The following is a 22,819-nucleotide window of genomic DNA, read 5'->3' as shown; positions in this document are numbered from 1 at the left end:
TCTGCTTCAACAAACTCCACGGAAGTACTAGTCTAGCTGGATAATTGTTGGTCTTTTGAAGCCTGTTTCAATTCGTAAAGCCTATACATAAATAATTGGATATATGTTTCTCTAGTCTGCTATGAAAGATTTTGACTCTCCTGTGTATCCCTTTCTGAGTTTTGCTGTTATTCTCCTCTCTTTGTGTTTTCTTCTTTCACAAACTTAAGGCCTCTTGAAGGAATGTTTTTAATTATTACTTTTTGATATCAGCATATATATTTTGTTCATTTAGAAAACAAAGTATTTCATGCTCATGGTTATTTCATATAAATGTGTCATTGTATATAACAAATGTCATTAACACGACACTTTAGTACTCCCACTCATAAAAATTACAATAGGAAATAAATTTCATAATAGAAACGAAAACTCAAAATTATCCATATTGCAGGGCAATTATTTCTTGATCAAGAGGTACTCAATGCTCAATACCCAAGCTGCAACATAGTTGCACCAGACAACTCTGAACTAGAATGCTTCTCACTCCGATTCCCAACTGCATCTTTTAGAATTTGAGACAAACTACTCCAAATCAAGGTGTCCTCACTGCCCAATAAACATGCATGGATGGAATTTTGGCATGAAGGGTCACTAGGCACTTGAGTGTGCTTTATGAATTTGATCCAGGATTTCTTTGATGTATGCCTATGAACTTCCCATTTCATAGTTAGGATAGTTACAGCAGAGCTGGCCACTGCCTTGAATTTGTGTGCATGATTCCCAACAAGATGTCAATGTTGAGAAGTGTTGCTGCAATAGGTTTGGTGATGGCAATCTTCCAGTCCTTGCATTGAGGGTTCTTTTGGACTGCTCATGTACCCCTCCTGATGCTGGAGTAAAATTACACTGCATTCTAACATTGGGGAAAGAAGTCTTTGGTTTCCAAGTTACATGTGTGCAGGTACATAGCAGGTAGTCCATACCCTTTTTAGAACAGGTTTTTAAGAATGCCGATTTTGCTGTTGTCTAGGAATTTTAAGGATTATTCTGTGATTGAGATATAAATTTCCAGTCAATCTATAGCCACTTATTTCTAGTATTATTTAAGAAAATATACATTACAAATGATAAACAATTTGGTTTTTCAAAGATGGTATAATGTCATAAATCATGGCCAGACGTTCAGAAGATCCTGACTTCTTACAAACAGTTGAGGCAGCAATGCTAGAAATTACAACTGTTTCAGCCTAATAGCTTCAATAGCTATATTATTACAGAATGTAGCAATGATGCCTCAAATAATTAGATTTTGACATGAAAATTCTCAAAATCAAAATCTTCTTGTCCTACAAGCCCAGACAATCTAAAATTAACTGTAGAAAGACAAAGTTGAAGTCCTTTTCAGTTGTGTCTGCTGCAAAAAGCCTTTGTAGTAAAATAATGCTCCCAATTCTTAAAAATCAATATGTAGGTTTGAATTTAGAAGAATATGTCTCCTCATCTGAAACCCGTCTAGTAACTTGTAATTTGCTGGGATGAAGTTAACTTGGTGGATAACTGTTCTAATAGTCATGGCAAGCATGTTGAATAACTTAGTACATATAAGGACTGATATCATAGACAACAAATTATTTTTCCATTTAATTTTAGTCTAGTTTATTCTTAATCCAGAAGAATATGTTTCTTCGTCCAAACCTGTCTGGCCATTTACAATTTACCGATAACTTAGTACATATAAGGACTGATATCATAGACAACAAATTATTTTTCCATTTAATTTTAGTCTAGTTTATTCTTAATCCAGAAGAATATGTTTCTTCGTCCAAACCTGTCTGGCCATTTACAATTTACCGCAATTAAGTTAACTTGATTAATAACTGCTGAAATAGTTATGCTGAGCATGTTGATTGAATGATTGTAGTGAGGAGAATTGATATCATAGACAACTTATTGTTTTTACATTAAATTGTTGGTCAGGTTAATTCTAATATTACCTTTGATTGGTCAACTGGCTATTTGTGCTAGAGTGTTAATTGTCCTTTTGATCTTATTTGTTGTTCACACAGCTATATACCATCAGCTCTGGAATGTCCTTTAAGAGTGAAACTTCCGAATGGGAAAATTTCTGCAACTAATGGGTTTATATCTCCTGTGAGTATGACTTGGGCCTTTACAAGAGAAAAATAAAAATAAAAATACACACATGCTGATTATATTGTTTTGTAAATGAAAATATTTGAGGCATTCGACTTGCAATGCCATCATGCTTTCTTTTTGTGTTGTTTCTCAGGGATGGGGTGGTATCATTTTCCTGAATCCTTTGAGTTGTATCAGCAGTACTGTGACTGGCAAGCACCATAGTCATGAATTTAATCAAGAGGTTGGAATATTTTATACTGTAAAATGTAAGACCTAATAGATTATGAATTTTGAGCTTTTCATCCTATTTGTCTTTTGCATCTTCCAGAATTTAACTTTCGCATCAATTGTTGCAAAATCTACATCTCATATGGCATAAAGCTTTATATAGATAGAAAAGGAAAATTGCATTTATAAGATAGTGAAGTCATGGAATGTTGACATAGGCTTAATGGAAGTTTTTAACTGAAGCAAACAAAATATGTATCAGGAATTCGGACCAGTTATGCAAGTTGTTGTAGGACAGATACGCATGCTTCTAGGCCTTCCATCAACAGCTCCATATGATTCCAAGATGCATATATCAAGTGTTTTAGCTAGTCAGACAGGCTTCGCAGATTGGTGAGATTATCTGTTTTCAATTAAATGCAAAGTGTACTTTTATTCTTCTAATTCCTCAAACTGGCATGAATATAAGGGTCTTGTTATACGTGCAAATGTTAATGATAATGTAGCTATGGTCGGATTCCTTCAGGCCGACAGAGTCAATCCAAATGTCCAATTGGCCTATCGGCTTTAGACATTTATGTGAACCGATTATTTGATATAATTAAATGACAACTAAGCATATGCGATTTGCTTATGTTTAATATAAATAATGTAATTAAAAGTCCGCCCATAATTATTATTTATAGGGCCAACTTGAAAGTCCGCCACCCTTACATTGGGTCATGACCTCTTGAAGGGTGCCGACTCTTGGAGAAGAGTCACCCTCGATAGGTATAAAGGAAGGTAAAATCTTCCTCTCTTGGCAATTTATTACAACATCCTTCAGCAGTCTGATTACATCCTTCAGCAGTCTGATTCTATCCTTCAGCAGATCATATTCCATCATCAGCAGATCGCACCATGCATACAAGTCAGATTGAAGATCGTAGATTATACTTTGACAGTCCGTGTATCCGAGTTGGATCTTCATACTGCAGTCTATGGTGAATTGATACATTCCGCTTCAAGGAGTGAAGCATCCTTGTAAAGATATACTTATATTTGATAAATATAATCAGAGACTATTTGTTGCTGGGTTTTTCACCTTCAAGTTGGAAGGTTTTCCTAGGGTACATGCTATGTATTATTGTTTGAATTGTCTAATGTCTGCTATATTCTTAATCTGATCATAAACAACATGGTATCAGAGCGGGTTTTAGAAGCAGATTTCCAGAGCAGAATTGTCGCAGACATTATGAGCCCAAGTCGGTGGCAAAAGGACCATCGAGCCCTCGGCTGTGGGTGTAGGGTTCGAGCCCTTCAAAGTGCATGGAGGGGGAGGACGTTCCCCCCGAACTCTGCAAGTGATCATCCTCAGCCTCTTTCAAAGCTTTGTCATGATCATATAAACTAATTACCAGCTTAGACGCACAATTCCTCTGAAAATATGATGGATTCAACCGAAGAGGAGTGGCGATGAATTGGTTCAACTCCATACTCACAACCGGAATATCCTTCTATGCATTCCCCGCAGTGAGCCTTGCATACAAAGTAGAACACAATCTGCGTTAACATCTCCATCAAAGCTTGTAAATACAAAGCGAAAGCAAAAGCCATATAGAACAGAAAATTAATGTATAAATAGCACAGGCACAAGAACGTCAAGTCCTCGAGCCACATGTCGATCCCACACCCAGCCTAACTGATCTCGATATCGTAGCTCGAATTCGTGATCAAGGTGGGAATAGAATTACCCAGTCTGAATTGATTGTAAGACAAGTTCAAGAAGGGAGGAAGTGAAGGCAGAGATGGAAGCGGGTTCGTGAAAGCTCAAGAGAGAAAAAAGAGGCGGGGATAGGGCCTTCCAGAATATTTCTGGAAAGATCCAGATAGCTCAACATTGAAAGGTTACCCAGGGATGCCAGATTGTAGCTCGTTAGTAGGTTATCCTCCAATTCCAGCCTCGACAGTTTTCTCAGACGACCAAGCGAGGAAGGAATTGTGTAGGCTAGCTTGTTGTTGTTCAAATACAGCAAACCAATATATGAAAGGTTTCCGTAAGAAGAAGGAATGCTGCCTACAAGCGCATTATATGAGACGTCAAACAGAAAGAGACTTTGGCAGGAAGTGCATTATATGAGACGTCAAACAGAAAGAGACTTTGGCAGGAGTTGATGGACTCGAGTGGAAGACCATATAAGAGATTGTTGTTCATGTTGACAATGTCCAACCGGCTCAGATTCCTCATTGCTTGGGGGATTGTGCCAGTTATCTGGTTTTCTTCGATTTCCAGCATCGCCAGATTGCTCATCGTTCTAATTGCTGACAAGATGATCCCACGTAGCCTGTTCCTTCTCAGGTTGAGTACCCTTAACTTGCTCAGCTTCGGTATCCAAGACGACATTTTTCCGAATAAATCGTTGTTTGCGAGATTGAGCAGGTCGAGATGTTGCAGGCGGGCGATTGAATTGGGGATTTTTCTGGTGATCTTTTCCCCTTGGGAAGTTGCAAGTAGACAAGCTTTGTGAGATCGCCGATGGATTTGGAGAGCGTTTTGACCATGTAGAGGCTGGTGTTGGATGGATTGGAGGGGGCCAGTTGGATCATTGTTACTTTACCTATGTTGCTTGTGTTGATAGTGTATCTTGTTGCATTGTTAATTGCTTGTGTGATATTATTCCGTGAGAGCGTGTATGGTCTGGCAGGTGGCGAGTGTTATAGAGGAAGAATATTGTGGGTTGGAGGGCATGCAAAAGAGCCTCCATCTCATGGAAGAAAAGAGCACTACAGCGTGGGTTCTCACCATATTTTACTTGCTAATTAATGGACTACTTGCATATGTAGCGTTGAAGGGGAATGCGTATATGGAGGAATTATGGTACAAGACAACGTACCACACCCGCATCAAAATGACAATAGTAGAGGGAGTCGTGTGAGTCATTTTGTGTCATGTCCCCTCCTTGATCATTAGGTAGAGCATAAATAAAACAATAATTATTATTATATATTAATTATCAACGAATGATTATTTGAAATTATTAAGTAATTATTTAATGTTATTATATTTAATCATATAAATGAAATCGGAAAATTGTCTCATTTATGAGACTTCACGATTTTCCTCTAAGGTTGAAAGACGACGAGTAGGGACTTACGCAATATCGGTTTGAGTGGAGATGATGGGTAGTTTGATAATAGTCATCAGTTATGGTTAGTAGCGATTAAGGAATAATATTGATTATCATTTGGAAGGAGTTAACAGTATCACCAATGTAAATTTATTAAATAATAATTAATATACTAAGAGGAAATAAATCATTAAATATGGATTAATTAAATAAGGTTAACATTAATAAATAATTAAAATATTAATAGATTTAATACATATAAAATAATAAAGGAAAAGTATTATCAAACAAATGATTAAATTGGTAATACATTTGATATATTAAATAATAATGGAAAGTATTATAAAGTAAATGGTTAAAATGTTAATGGGTTTAATAAAGTAAATGATATTATAAGTGAATGGTATTATAAAGTAAACGATTAAAATATCATAAAGAATATAAAAACAAAGAAATATATTTAATACTAAAGACTACCCCCCCTACCCCGCACGAAGTGATGCTAAAGACTACCCTCGCAGCCCTTCGCGTGGAAAGGGACCCGTGGAGGGATGCAACCTTTCCCCTCCACGGGATATACAAAAAGGGAGGTCAGCGTAAGGATAAGGGAAAAAGGAGGTGGACAGGGAAAAGAGTTTAGAAGGAAGTCTGGGAAAGGAGCAGACTGCGAACAGCAAGGGTAGAAATAGAAACCACTGCTGCAGTTTACTAACAGGTAAGTAATGAATATTGTAATGTATATGTTAATAAATAAATATTTTAATATACATGTTAATAAATGAATATTTTAAGGTATATGTTAATGATTATAATTAAATGCATATTTAATATATATGTTACTGAATATAAGTAATGAATACTTTAACCTATGTGATAATGAATGGTCTTTTATATGTTAATGAATGTGTAAATATGTTAATGAATAGGTGTAGGCATATGTTAATGAATAGGTGTAGATATATGTAATAAATACATATTAATGAATGGTTAGGAATAGTTATTATAATTGTGAATATATGATAATGGATATTCACGAATATATGTTAATGGATAGTTTTCGGAATATATGTTATGGAATACTAGGAATATGTAAATGTAGATTAAGGAATGGAAAATAGTAATAAGTTGTGAAAGGTAATATAAATGTGATTACATGATGGAGGCTATAGGGAGGAAACTCCCTTAGTCTAATGGAGGGTTTATGATAATTCCTAGGGCAGTATATATACTGAACATCTATATGCATATGTATGGCTTGGTTGACTAAATTCAACTAAGAAGAGACGGATCTGGCCGGTCCCCTCTGAGGACTTGGATGATGGGATGCATCATCCAAGGTGAGGAATTGACAAGGGTTTTCCTCGGATGGCTTGGATGTAAGACGTTACATCCAAGACAAGAATCGAATTAACCTTCGATTTCCTGGATGGCTTGGAACCAAGATGGGTTCCAAGAAGGCAAGCTTCACGGCCGCCTAAGGACATACTTTCGTATGGCATTCGTATCCTTTTTATTAGATAAAAATTATGATTATGTTAATTAAGTATTTTAAAGTTAGATTGCAATTCAGATCAGTTATATATTTATATGTCTGTGGTATTCTAACAAATCTATTTTGCAGGAACTTGATCTCTAACTAGTAGGGACATTACATTTTGACATGAGAGAGAATGTCTGAGTACATATTCCCTTGAGTGGCGTACGACCTAGATCAGGCTGTGATTATATTGTGGCGGTTCATATTCATTTGAAGCTATCAAATTTTTTAATGTGCTTCCATTGTGGGGCGGCTCATTTTCTTCGCTTGTGTTTTGCTTTGTGATTTTGTTGACAGGACCATCCCAAAGGTGTAAGAGCCTACGTCGTTACCTTCACTGTTGGTGTGGCCTCTCTATGATACAATGGTGTGTGTTGTCACTAGCCACAATGAGTATTTGCTGGTTGAGGGGCTCAACTCCAAAGACAATGGTGCTACATGTGCCTAATATTGTACTCATTGATTCTTTGGCTAATCTTGCTGCTGTTGAAGAATTTCGTTGGCCTAGAGTTCAAAGAGACACAATGGAAGTTCTGTCAGCAAGGATTTAGATGGAGCAAGTGCAAGCTCATCAAAGAGGAAAGGAAAATCAGGAGAAAATCAAATTAAACAAACAACTTCCATACTTAGTGGGGAATATCGTTGAGATATTAGAGATGAATCTTGAGGAAGAAGATGATCAGTTTCTTCAAAGAGCAAAACAAACAACTTCCATACTTAGTGGGGAATATCGTTGAGATATTAGAGATGAACCTTGAGGAAGAAGTTGATCAGTTTCTTCAAAGAGGAAGAACCTATACAGATTGCGATCAATTTCTTCAAAGAGGAGGAATAACATTCAGAAGGAGTTTGACAAACCAATAGAGGCAATCTTGGACAAGGAGGTCAGAAGGTTGCTGCAAGTACTTGGAGATTCGAAGGGAGTCTATCAAACCAATAAAGTCAACCTTGGTCAAGAAGGTCTAGAGGTTGATACTAGTACTTGAAGCCCTTGCTGAGGGGATTCTCAGCATCAGTGATTCCTTGAGATGTACTTTAATTCATTCTTCTTTGTGAGAGGGAAGTTTGAGGTGCAAGCCCTTGTTGATGCATTCTTCTTTGTGAGAGAGAAGTTTGAGGTGCAAGCCCTTGTTAATGCATTCTTCTCTGTGAGAGGGAAGTTTGAGGTACAAGCCCTTGTTAATGCATTCTTCTCTGTGAGAGAGAAGTTTGAGGTGAAAGCCCTTGTTCCACCCTTTGGGAATAGCCATGGTGGATGTCATGTTGAGAGACTCCATGACTTAGCACTTGTGTTTATTCACCTTTTGGGAGTAGCCATGGTGAATGTCATGATGAGATGACGACATCACATTGAGTGATTCCGTGATGAGCACTTGTGTTCATTTGCATTTCCATTCATGGGAGTAGCCATGATGGACCCACCCTTTGGGAGTAGCCATGGTGGATATCTTTACAAAGATCGAGAAGGACTCCTCCCTAGCTAAGAGGGAGTGTTAATGATAATGTAGCTATGGTCGGATTCCTTCAGGCCGGCATAGTCAATCCAGATGTCTAATTGGCCTATCGGCCTTAGACATTTATGTGATCCGATTTATTTGATATAATTAAATGACAACTAAGAATATGCGATTTGCTTATGTTTAATATAAATGATTTAATTAAAAGTCCGCCCTTAATTATTATTTATAGGTCTGACTTGAAAGTCCGCCACCCTTACATTGGGTCATGACCTCTTGAAGGGTGCTGACTCTTGGAGAAGAGTCACCCTCGATAGGTATAAAGGAAGGTAAAATCTTCCTCTCTTGGCAATCTATTACAATATCCTTCAGCAGTCCGATTACATCCTTCAGCAGTCTGATTCTATCCTTCAGCAGATCGTATTCCATCATCAGCAGATCGCACCTTGCATAAAAGTCAGATTGAAGATCGTAGATTAAACTTTGACAGTCTGTGTATCCTACAGTGATTCGGATCTTCATACTGCAGTCTATGGCAAATTGATACATTCTGCTTCAAGGAGTGAAGCATCGTTGTAAAGATATACTTATATTTGATAAATATAATCAGAGACTATTTGTTGCTGGGTTTTTCACCTTCAAGTTGGAAGGTTTTCCCAGGGTACATGCTGTGTGTTATTGTTTGAATTGTCTAATGTCTGCTATATTCTTAATCTGATCATAAACAACAGCAAACAAAACAGATTTTGATTATCCAACCTTTTTAAAGATTAAAATCAGATCAAAATAGACCAAGAACCATTCTGAGATTATATTAGGTTTTACCCACTGCAAGTTATATTACAATCAGATCAAAACACACCAAAAACTATTATGAGATTATATTAGATTTTACAGATACCCAATCTAACCTATATTCAATTTTTGTCTTAACAATGTTTTCATTTCAAAGTTGGCTGAACACAAATGTGGGCCATGAGAAAGTGGTCTACTAATTCCTTCTATTTTGTTGTTTATGGAAATTAACACAAATAAAATACCTTTTGATGACATAATGATGTGTGCAGTTCACATTATTGAAGGATGACAACTACTTTACAAGAAAAGATTGAGATTGTTGAAACCAAGAAAAATCTGGCTCTGTATTTGTGTGGTTCTTACTTTTCAACTTTGGCTAATCTGATTACTGTCTTAATAAATCGTAAAGGAAGGGAATTTTTTTCTAATTTGTAACTTTAGTGCCTTGAGGAAAACTTGTTTTCTTCTGGTTTCCTTTAAAACCATGACTGCAGAAATGGTGAGAACAAGAGCAAGAAGTCAAGGTGGAATTGTGTTTGTGTTGTTGGGGTTGTAAGCGTTATGTTGATTATTTGTTGGGCCTTGATGAATGCTATCACTATATAGTTGCCTTGGTGTTAATGTGGGTGTTAAGGACCAGGCCACCCCACTTTGTTGGCATTCAATGTGATTATATTTAAAATGTTTCAGATTTGAAGTTTTAAAACAAATTTTAAATGCCTTATCAACAGCCATTGTGTGGTTATCACCGTGGATCCCTGCTTGAACTACATGGTTTTTTTTAAGGTGGGTAGTGTTATGTGATAAGGAAGGAATGAATTGATTAGGCATTGGCTTTAATCTGACCACTTAACCATGGAACAACATGCAGTTTGAAATGTGAGGTAGAGAATAGGAAGCAAAAGTAGGCTATATTTTCATTTAATTGTTGGGATTTTGGTGTGCTGCTGCAAGGGAAATGGAGAAAGCCATGCCCAAATTTCTGCTTGAAGTTAGCATGCAGAGGCATGCACAATTAAGGGCTATCTATTACACTTTCAGTGCTATTAGGTGGCCATTAATTGTTGACCTAAGGTCTAGAAATTTTTATACGGTTTTGGTTGATCTTAAAGTGGAAGTCCTTGAGGGTTTTTGGGTGCGATGCTTGCATTTGGACTGCCTGGGCTTGAAGGCCACTGGCTGTATAAAGTGACAGAAATTGTTGAGATGGGGTTGTTGGTCCTAAGCATTGGGTTTTTTATATCATTGCTGCTGTTCTTGTTGGAGGTTTTGTGGGTTATTTGTTGAAGCTTTGGCTTGCATTTTGGCTCTGTTCTTCTTTTGATTGATCTCTCACCACCTGAAGTTAGTGGAGCAAATTCTTGTGACAAATGTAAGTGGAATAACTTGATTTGTATATGCATTTTTATGTTGTGTGATGGGCTGGGATTTATCATTTGCTAAGTAAAAGAAGGATTGATTTATTTGAAATTTATGTTTGCAAGGGTTGGAAAGGGAGTTTTTATAAATCCGTTGATTTGATTATTACTGTTTTGGGCATTTTTATTGTCTATTTTGGGCGAAGAAAGAAAGAAGTTAGTTACTTATTTTGCTGAAATTGTGTTGAGAAGCTTTCAAATTTTTAAGCTTCATTTTGTTTCTTATGTGTTCATTATTTCATTGCTATTTTTATCTCTTTTATATCTGCCTTCGATGGAGAGTTTGCATTTTTAGATGGAAGTTTTAATGAAATTGTATGGGGAACCATGGGTAGGACTATAGATTTGTTTGCACACCCAATCGGAGACATCTTAACGGATGTAACTGTTCAGGCAGCTGTATTTGTTTTGTTAATTTATACACCATATCTTTGTAATATAAAAACATGGATCTATTATAGTATGAATATTGTGATGGGTAAATGGTAATTGTGTTGCAAAAAAACCCAATTTATACTTTGTGGAGTAAATGCCTGATTGTCAATCACTGAGATAGAAATCCTGTCATGGGACTGAGATAAGGGAAGGGATAATACAAGCTATGTATTGTAGATGAATTTTTTGTTGATGAAAAACTTGGGTATCTACTCTGTGTGTTGGTTGCCAGTTGGTCATTGGCACTTTGACACCCCTCAAACAGTTCACAGTGGCAATTATTGTTAATGAGAATGAAGTGGATGTGATAGTTTTCGTTTACCCCCATCCTTTCATTGGATTGTGGTGGCGTTTTCATTCAACTGAGTCAAATGATAGGTTGGAAAGGGTCAACATTGTTGGACATGGATTATCTTACCCACTTGTATTTAACATTGAGACTCCAGTTGGAGATGCATTCAGATTCTTATTGCTTATGTTTCTTTACAGGAGAACTTTATGGTTTTTGTTCTAGGCTGTACTTATAATGTAATCATGGTGATGTAAATATGTTGTGGGTTATAAGATCCTTGGTTTTAAATTTTATATCCGGAGTCAAATGAATGTCAAGGATAGATGATTTAGCTTATTATATTACTTTCTTACTTGTATCAGAGGGTCAAACCCTTGAGTATGAACTTAAGGTTTGATGGTTGAAAGATAGATTGGTAAATTGAGATTTGGGAAATAAAGTAATGATTTTTGAAAATTTGATAGATGAAATGCTAAGTTTGAGATATGGCAGAATTTCTGTGTGGTTGTAATTGCTTGAAACCAGGTATACATGGGGATGTGTACCCAGCTTCTTCTTGGGGTTTTCCATCCCCGTAATGTTTTGGGGATGTGAGGATGTAATGTACCCTTTTGCAATTGTCCTAAATCTTGCCCAAGCACCTGTCAAAGTCTACTGACTTTACCTTGATTAATTATTAAATCAGATATTCTGTTTGGATTGATTGACTTGCTTGTCTCTTTCGATGCTTGATCTGGAATGATTAGCTGATCTGCTTTATATCTTATGACTGATCTGCTCTTTATGAGCAGTGATGCTAATTGAATTGTTTCCCTTCTATGATTATCAGTCTGCTGATTACTGATTGCAGATCTGTATGTCTAATCTGATCTCTTGCTTTTCATTCCATTGATCATTCAATATAGACATCTTCATTGATAATTTAATTGCTCTATGGCTGAGAATTTAACCCCACTTGCTGGTTGATGATTCTGTTGATCTGCTTATTCTATAACACAATATAATTTGTTATAAACGATCCAATTCCCCATGGGTAATTGGTGCCTGTAACTTAATAACAGTACTGATATGGTCTGATCATTGGTCATATCACTGGAGGCTTTTGATTCCTTTCCTTTATATCACTCAATGTAGGGGAGAGGTCACACCTCTTATGCCCTTTGGCAAGAGACACACCCTTTCACCCTTAGCGCCCTTTGAAAGAGTGCGACTCTTTGTTATTTCTTCCCTTTGAAAGGGACACAACCTTTCACAATCAGTTCTGCACTCCTCATTTAAATCAGATCTGCACTTCTCATTCCCCAAATTATCCCTCTCAAATGAGGTTCTCTTCTCTTTTTATATCTCATGTTTGAGGAAGTCACAACTTTTCATTTCATGCCTTTGACCATTCATTAACTTAATTAAAATTTCATTATATTCTTTTATATTTTAATTTTAATTTTAATTTTATTATTATCATTTATCATTAAATTGTATTTCAAAGTGGGGACATTACAGCCCGCCCCACTCAAGATTGATTGTCCTCAAGCAATGATCAATTTAACTAAATTTTCCCTATGTAAGGATTTCTAACTAACCCCTGAAGATTTGTAATCTTAGGACAAGTTCTCTCTCATCAATTGTAATTTGTGTTTGGTTGTTTCCTTGAGACAAACAAAGGTGAAATCCTCATTCATTGAGAAGAGGATATGTAAGACCTCAATTGCAATATTCTTTCCTAAATAAACTCATCTTTCTAGGTTAACAAAAAAAATAGAGTTCACAGTGATAGAAGTCAGTAATTATAAATATTCATGTAGTAGATATGCCCAACACAAAGTATACACATTAAACACGGAGCATACACATGGAAACACACTGTATACACCAAGTAGACACATAGATAGATACAAGCATACACATGTAGATATAGTTTACTTAGGCCACAAGAAGCAGGAACGTCCAACCAGGACCAAATCCATCCCTTGGTCTAGTCAATCTATTATTTTAACCCTCAAGGGGCAGAAGCGTCCAACTAGGACCAAAACCATCTCTCAGAGTAACCAATCCACAAGAGGCAGGAGCATCCAACCAGGACCAGAACCATCTCTTGGGCCAATTCACTTTATCCACAGGAGGCAGGAGCGTCCAACCAAGACCAAAACCATCTCTTAGGCCAATTCACTTTATCCACAAGAGGCAGGAGCATCCAACCAGGACCAGACCCACCTCTTGGGCCAATTCACTTTATCCACAAGATAATTAATCAATCTCTTTATACAAATCTTCATAAGATAACTCTTTATAATTTTCTCTTTTTTTGCTGGTGTTTTGATATTGTTTTATTCTTCACACCCTTTCCTCCACCACAATTCACAATCCTTTTTATAGACTCATCAAAAGAGGCAACTTGATGAAGAGACAACCTTTCAAAGGTTATGTCTTTTAAGATAATCATAATTTTCTTTATTAAGAACAGAACACACCATTTACTAATTTCTTACTCTCATTATCTTAATAAACCTGATCTCTTCATTCAATTTGATTTTCTCTTGTAATCACTGCTAGCTGCTACCTTTCCATTTATTATAAAAAAACTTGCCATCTTTTGAAAGGTAATGTCATTGTTTTATTGCTTATCACTAACAAATGTGTTGTCTTCTACTAAATTCCAATCGATGCTTTATGCTGATTGCCTTAAAGATCTCTAATAAAATCGCTGCCCTTGTTATTATTTATCTTCTCATAAACTGATCACTGCCTGTTCTTTTCTTTGTGCTTGATAATTGTTGTGTCTATACTGAGAAAGTCAACCAGACTTAATGAAGTAATCACTTCTTATCTTCTTCGCTACAAACAATCAAGCAAATCTGTTCTCTGTTCCCTTAGGCTGGCAGGAACATACTCTGATACCACTTGTAATGTCCCCTTTTACGATTGCCCTAAATCTTGGCCCAGCACCTATCAAAGTCTACTGACTTTACCTTGATTAATTATGAAATCAGATATTCTGTTTGGATTGATTGACTTGCATGTCTCTTTCGATGCTTGATCTGGAATGATTAGCTGATCTGCTTTATATCTTATGACTGATCTGCTCTTTATGAGCAGTGATGCTAATTGAATTTTTCCTTTCTATGATTATTAGTCTGCTGATTACTGATTGCAGATCTGTATGTCTAATCTGATCTCTTGCTTTTCATTCCATTGATCATTCAATATAGACATCTTCATTGATGATTTAATTGCTCTATGGATGAGAATTTAACCCCAGTTGCTGGTTGATGATTATGTTGATCTGCTTATTCTATAACCCAATATAATTTATTATAAATGATCCAATTCCCCATGGCTAATTGATGCCTATAACTTAATAACAGTACTGATATGGTCTGATCGTTGGTCATATCACTAGAGGCTTTTGATTCCTTTCTTTTATATCACTCAATGTAGGGGAGATGTCACACCTCTTCATCATGTATACCCTTTGGCAAGAGACACACCCTTTCACGCTTAGCACCCTTTGTAAGAGTGCAACTCTTTATTATTTCTGCCCTTTGAAAGGGACACAACCTTTCACAATCAGTTCACTGTTCTGCACTCATTTAAATCAGATCTACACTTCTCATTCCCCAAATTATCCCCCTCAAATGAGGTTCTCTTCTCCCTTCTATATTTCATGTTTGAGGGAGTCACGACTTTTCATTTCATGCCTTTGACCATTCATTAGCTTAATTAAAATTTAATTATATTTAATTATATTCTTTTATATTTTAATTTTAATTTTATTATCATCATATATCATTAAATTGTATTTCAAAGTGGGGACATTACAGAGGATGCCGTGAAAATGTCCCCAACCTGTCGCTGATTTCTCACTTTGCACCAGGTATGTCCCAGAAATGGCTCTGCAACTCTTGGAAACATTCAGGGACAACTGGCTGTCTCCATACAGGACATCTGAAAATAGAAGAAAGCAAGGAAAATAAAATGGATGGGAATAAAGCTGTAGCCTGCATCAGATCAGCAAATATAATATCTAGTGTCATCAATGCAAAAAATGGAATTTTACAAGGCTGCAGGATAGGTCACCTTCCCTCCCTGGTACGCATACCGCCATACCTGAAATGGGTACGAATATGGTACGTTGCTCATATGGCGTAGATATCATACTGACGTGTTTTAAAAACTCTATGATTTAAGCCATGCCATATCCGCAGCGATTCAATTCCATAAAAAACTGCATCGAATCTATAAACTTAACTGCAGTAAAATTCTAAAACTATTTATAAAGAAAATAGATTTTTTTGGTTATATAACCCCATGGGAATGCATCTGTATAGTGTTCAGATTTTTTTGTTCATGGGGTTTTTTCAAGGGTTTACAGTGCGATGCCAGGGAGGAATGACTTCATTCACCAGTTTACCTCATTACGCTATGGATGGTTTGTGGATGGGGATTTAATTTTATCACTTGCTCACCCATGTATTTAATTCCTATGCTGCTGTTTAAGCCGTCCATGTTTAAACCATCATGCTTCTGCATAAAATTTTAGGAAGTGAAACAATTTTCTGAAGTTAAACAATTGAATGGAAAACCATATTCGATATCCATCATAGTCTCTCCTTTGATCCCCTTACTATTAGATTTAATATTGGTTGTAGTCTATCAAAAAAACATTATAATTATGTTGTGCATATGATTATAACTTTAATATACAATTTGATATTTGTATTTAAATTTTTAATAGTTAAAGGTTAAATTTAAATGGTCGTAAATTTATAGTAAATAATTGCTTTTAATAAATAATGTAAGAATATTTAAATAAAATAATTATTATAGATTTAAGAGGATTTAAATAAAGGTAAATTTGATTTGTAATAATTTCAATTTCAAATTGTTAATTATATTTTAAAATAATTTTATAGATTGAGATTTTTTAGTTTTGACTTTTGAATGTATAAATTTTGATTTAAAATTATTTTGAAATATTTATTCACCATAATTTTGATTTAAAATAATTTTATAGAATTGAATTTTGTTTTAATAATAAAACTATATTTTAATATAAACATTTTCAAATATTTAGCAATTATATGTCTATATTGCTTCTAAAGTAATGGAAAACTTCTCTAACAAATTAGAAAATTCTGTTATATCTGTGTGTGTGTGTTATATAAATGCCATATCCATGTGAGAGGTCTTGAAAAGTGGCCGTATCCGTATCCGTATCCGTATTAGTGCCCATGCAACTTTTGAATTTTAAGATGAACATGTACTTGCTATTGATATGCTTCTTTATTTATCGTTGGTGCAAAGGTGGTTTTATGGCAGGTGCAAAGAAGTAGAGAAAGAAAATGCAGGAGCTTGAATGTGTAAACTGTAAAGTAATGGATGTAGGAAGGGGATTGCAAAATGAGCTTGAGGAAGGAGATCGTGTGCAGAAATACACCTTCATGCGAAAGCAAAAGAGTGCACAAAGCCAACACATGAGAGTGTTGTTGGAGGGTGTGCTTTTGGAGCCTACAACATTAGTATGATGGCAAAATGGGGCAGATGGAGTAGTGGATGCACAAACTATTAGTGGACTCGAGCCATGAGTTAAGCAAATGAGCTAGCTGTTGAGACATGGACCAGCTAGGACTCGAACCTAGGACCTTCCATACGCTATTGGAGTGCTCTACCACTGAGCTACTGGCCCCTCTTGGACCAGTCCATCGTTGCTCCGGGTGTGGCTTATTTCCAACACCAACACCCCCCCTTAAGCCACACCTCTTGTGTGCTTGGGGCTCCTAGCCTGGATCTGGCTCTGATACCATGTTGAGACATGGACCAGCTAGGAATCGAACCTAGGACCTTCCATACATTGTTGGAGTGCTCTACCACTGAGCTAGTGGCCCCTCTTGGACCAATCCATCGTCGGTCTGGGTTTGGCTTATTTCCAACAACAACACTAGTAGCTATGAGAGAATAGATTACCTATGTGATGCAGAAGAAAGAAAAAACTTCTTCCCTATCTACATATTAAAATATCAATATCCATTTAAACTCATTCTTTAGAGGCAAACTAACAACTTCTTTCAATCATCTCTTCATTAATATCAACTTAATGCAATAACCCATATTCATGTTTCACATTTCAATCTTTAAAGTTCCCAGTCATAGACCTGTATTCTGTCATTCATAACTTTTGACCCAGATATTATTTCAAAGATCCCTTTGGTGAAAATTTAGATAACTATACTTCTTAAAACATATCAAAAACTTAGGAGAATCCAATGGTTAGATTAAAAGTTATGGCCTCTGTACCGAGACCCAATACTGCTGTTCCCAAACAAAGCATGTGCATGCCCAGTCCGCCTAGGGCATCGAATATATTTCACAAAAAATAACCAAAAGACACCAAACCAATTTCATATAAAATATATATGAATATAGATTCAGAATATGTAATCCATTAAATTTTCCAATGGTTAAATCATGAGATAATATCAAACCATTGCCTGCAACTCCATTGAAGATAGTTTAAAACCAGTTTTCACCACAATCTTCATAACTTCCATAAATATAAATAAAAATGACTCAAACCAAATGGAAATGAGAGAGGATTCACATATCTATCCAATGAATCTATTTAGAGGTCATAATAATTCCATATGAATCCGTACCATATGCTGCAACATGATTGTTCTCAGAGAACCTCAAATCTGCAATCAACAACTTTCACCAAAAATTTCATAACTTCTTCATTTCTAAACATAATCACTCCAAATAAAAAGGAAAAGAAAGGTACTTCACATATCTAACCATCCATTATACATTTTACAAAGGTTCCTAGGCCATACATGGTCGTACAAGGCCTGGAACCAACATAAAAACTGGAAAGCCAATCAAAATAAAAATAGTAGAATGCACCAAAATGTATCAAAATGTTCTCCTTTCTTTCCTTTCTTTTCTTTATGATTTGGAACGACCATAAAATGACTTTTTATAGACTTTTGGTCAGTTTTGACCTTACAACTACCTCTCATAACCAACTTTTAACCCTTTTTCAACTTTTGTTGCATTTTTGCAACTTTGCTTGACAACATTTTATTGTCAAGTTGACAACTTTTACACTTTTGAATAAATGACTTCATGGCTTTACAAAACACATCACATGACTCTTAAAATGACAACTAAATGACAATTTTACAATTTTGTTTGCCCTTAGGCATTACATTTGATTTTATTACATTGAATATCATATCCAAACATATGGATTAAAATCTTAAATTTAAAATATCCCTCAAGATCTCCTGCGATGTCTTGATGTCTAGGTGCTTCTGCACCACTATGGGATAGTGCTGTTAGGGGAGGATGATATAGGTGGACAACAAAAAATCATGGAAGGAAGAATAGAGTTGTAAAGTAACTAACTATAGTTTGCACAAAGGCAAAATGACAACAAAGGAGTTTTTGACACCAAAAACAGAAAAAGCAGCAGGCTGGACTTTTGAAATCTTGAGTGGCTATTTAAGTCAAGTAGGACTTCTAAATCATGAAGGAACCCTAAAATGACATAAAGAGTTAAAATCAAACAATAAACTAACCCAACAACCAGGACTGGTTGGGCTACCATTGGATGATCCACTTCTGCGAGAGGGTGCTAGTGACTCAGATGGTTCTAAGTCTTTTCATATTGATAGCTCAAATGAGGCTTAGTTTCATAGACTCTTGTATTTTGATGTTTGAGACTTCTAAATGCATGTTTCAGACTTTTGGGTATTGATAGACCATGGTTTTTTGATGTTTGAGACTGCTGTTATAATGCTTTATTGAAATTTGTTATGCTGTTGTACTACTACCCTCAAGATTCATTTGCAAATGATGTTGTTATCAGTTATTGACATCTCTCTCTCTCTCTCTCTCTCTCTCTCTCTCTCTAATATATTAATATATTTGAAAAATTCATAAATATCTGTATATATATGAATTTGTATATTGCCGTCTCCTGCCAAAAAACATAGATTCAAGCCAAAAAATAAAGAAGCTACGTTTGTTAATTTCAGTTCCTTATTGATCAAAACTATTCTCAAAACAGAGTTTGGAGCTAGGGAAAGGGGGGCCAGGGTTCTCTATTGGATTGCCACACTCTTTTGTCCCTTCCCTTACAAAATTTTTCTCCATATACAATTTCCTTGAATTTTTGGTGCTCTTAATGCTCCTTTTGTTATTCTTAGACAAATGTGAAGAATTTGGAGACCAAAACAAACCAAAGATTGTTTTCAGGAATGAGGCCTTTAATTTTGTTATTTTGGTTGATACTTAAAACTTTTTTGTATCATTCCAATGCTGGCATTGGAGTAGGATCGACTGCCATTTACCAAACCTAACTTCTCAATCTTGCCATGTTTGAAACACTATGTATATGCTTTTTCACTCTTTTCAAGCAATTGAATAAAGAGTGCTACAATATCCCACCTCCTTCGGAACCTCAAATTCCATGCCACACACCCAGCCAGGCACATTGTTCCAAGGAGCTCCAAAAGACACTGGCTATTGAAGGACAAACCTTTCCCCAGATCACAACTGATCTGCTTAGTTATGTTTCATAGCATAGGGTTTTTTTTAATCTTAGTAAATCACTATTGTTTTTGAATTCACTTCTCAATTTGTATTACTATTGATCTTAAAATAATTTCTATCTCACAACACAAAAATGAACTTTCCATTGAAATTCTATAGATTTTTTCAAACATCAAGACCGATTATCAATATCATTTGTCTATAATTATAGAGGAGCAAAGGCCTTACAATTTCTCATTTCTTTGACTGTAAGTGCATATTAGATCTATAAATTATCGAGAACACAAGAACAAATCCTTTCTGAGCCTATTGTTTTAATTGACTCCAAAGATGGTATATTGTTCTTAGTTTAGTTAAAGCTAAGTGGTATGCTAAATAATACAAAATATTCCACTTTATAGATTGAGTTGTTAACCAAATCTTATGGTTGATATTTTTTATAGGGAATTGGATGTTTTGCTTCGTCGTCGTGTAGTTGCAGATGTGGCTTCTTGCTCATTGACTTTGGCATCTCTCTCACGTCTGGTTTGTAATTATTGTTTTCTGCGACCTTTTTCTTTTCATTGTAAAAGCCTGTAAATATCTAGGTTTTATATTTGACTTGATCTAAAAGTGGGTGTTTGCATTCTGAACTATTTAAGAAGTGCCTACTTTTGACACGTATGCAGGTCAAATCACTTCCTAGCATGGTTATCAAGGATGAAATTGGAGATCAGGTGCAGAACTGTTTTCTCTAGTCATACTGTTATAGTTGTTCTTGTTTGTTTGATTTCTATATAGATTGTTGGCGAGATTAATATTTTGTCATCTTACTCAAGGTAGGAAGTAATATTTATTGCTATTTAAACAAGTGTGTATGTACAACATATTTTGTTCTATTATTTTGAACGTTAATTCCTATAGCAATAAATAGCTTTTGATTGCTTTGAGAGAGATGTTATTTGAATTTTGTGTAATATTGTAATGTGCATGCTAAATTTTTTTTTTGAAGGTTTGCCAAGTAACTTAAAATAAACAGCATCTATTTAATAGGTGACTCATATAAGCATCATAACAACTCGTTAAGGTCTGAAACTTGCACGAATACCCTCAGCAGAGCTTGAAATCTCCAGCAATAAACGGGACCAAACACTCCAAGGCAATAACCATGTAATCACCAACATAGGAGTTAGGTCTCCAACCGATTTGTCACTCCTAGAAAAGTCTAAAATAAGCTTGCACTACCTATTCTGAATTTAGCACCCCAACAAGATGGCTATGCATGGAATCCTCATCAATGCAGCCCAATGTATCCACAATGGAAAGTGGATCCGAACTTAATTGAAACCCTCACAAATTCTCATGGAAAGTGGTTTGATGAGCCAACATAACCCTGCAAACTTAAATCAAACACACCAAAAAACAATGCCATAAAATTTACCATAAATATGAGTCGAAGCAGCCATAAAAATTGCATCAAGATTTTATCTTTTTGAAGACCCGAATTACGAAACTATGTGAAACTCAATGTGTTTCCTGAATGAAAATACCAAATCCAGCTAGGGTGGATCTCTTACCACCAAAGCCAGCCGATTGAAGAGGGTTTTCATCCTCAACAACACCCAGAAGAAATTCCTCTGTTTATTCCAACAACATTCTGTCATGTGTGCAACCTTTGTATGCAGAAATGAGAGCCCAAACTCCAATATATAGAGCTTGGAGGGAAACATTAGGGCATTTCAAATATTTGAATATTTTATTCCCTCAAAAAGGCCCCTATATAACCTTTTAAAAACAACTTTTATCCTCTACAGCCTAGGCGTCCAACTTGGGGACATAACAAGATATTTAACACTTAAGTCAAATACTAAAAAGTCATTTTTCAAACACTTTAGTGAAAATATCAAAATAATTTCCATCACCTTACAGAACTTGGCAAGACACCAAAAATGCAAATTTGATCATGTCAGAATATAATTGAAGCCAAAAGATGATAACTGATGCCAACACAAGCACATACTATAAATAGCAGTGTACTCTGAGAACCAAAAAGAACAAATTTAAAAAACCCCAGAAAGATAAGTGCCACACATGCAATTACTATAAATAGCAATGTTCTTATAGGACCAAAGAGAACAAACCCAGAAAGATCAGTGCCATGCAAGCACTTACTATAAATACCAGTGTTCTTCGAGGAGCAAATAGAACAAACCCCCCCCAAAAAAAACTAGAAAGATTGGTGCCATGTAAGCACTTACTAAAAATAGAAACCGTCGTCGAAACTCTTCGAAATTGAGAACTGGCTCACAAAGAACATTGGAGCACTTCCTGCACACTTGGGAACCTAAGGAAAACTCCGAAAACTGGCCAACGCTCGTAGAACAAGATGCATAAAAATAGGGACATTACAAATATGATGCTTTTGATATTCTCTATTGTGGAGAGTTATTGTATTTATGTATAGTGCGTCTTTTGATTTTCTCATCGATGTTAGTCTAACACTATTTAGACAATCAAGGACCTGTGTTGGATTTTGCCAAGATCAAGAGCTCAATGAAATGTACAAAATAGAGACACAATATGGGACAAGAATAAACTGTATTCTCATCAATAGAAATGATCAATAACAAGATGTTCAATAGTTACATACAATGAATAGAGGCCTGCATATATAGGCAAGGCCATATGGATGTATGAGGACACAAACATGACATGTGGCTCAATAAGAAACAAGGGTAGGTAGGAAATAGGTGTGGGTAGGTAGGAGAAATAATATAATATTCCACATGAGGTGGATCACCCACCGAAGGTGGAATTATCATTCCACAATAAGTGGATATGATAGTGTAATAACAAGATCAACACCATGAAAGGTGGAATTTCTCCTACACACACTA

At 35.8% G+C, this 22,819-nt stretch overlaps 1 protein-coding gene across 3 annotated transcripts in view; it reads left to right on the top strand.

Annotated features, from left to right (window-relative positions):
* LOC131050824 (uncharacterized) overlaps positions 1–22,819 on the top strand; it is a 130,155-nt gene that overhangs the window by 71,253 nt on the left and 36,083 nt on the right. For all 3 annotated transcript variants that reach the window (XM_057985112.2, XM_057985111.2, XM_059214024.1), the window contains exons 6-10: positions 2,049–2,133; positions 2,273–2,362; positions 2,612–2,742; positions 20,387–20,468; positions 20,612–20,659. In XM_057985112.2, coding sequence (XP_057841095.2) covers positions 2,049–2,133; positions 2,273–2,362; positions 2,612–2,742; positions 20,387–20,468; positions 20,612–20,659 — 436 coding nt within the window. The remainder of the gene's footprint in view (positions 1–2,048; positions 2,134–2,272; positions 2,363–2,611; positions 2,743–20,386; positions 20,469–20,611; positions 20,660–22,819) is intronic.

Source organism: Cryptomeria japonica, chromosome 11 (genome assembly GCF_030272615.1).
Source record: "Cryptomeria japonica chromosome 11, Sugi_1.0, whole genome shotgun sequence".
NCBI classification, from domain to species: Eukaryota; Viridiplantae; Streptophyta; class Pinopsida; order Cupressales; family Cupressaceae; genus Cryptomeria; species Cryptomeria japonica.
Note: the sequence above shows the minus strand (reverse complement) of the source record. Positions and strands in the feature narration are given on the sequence as shown.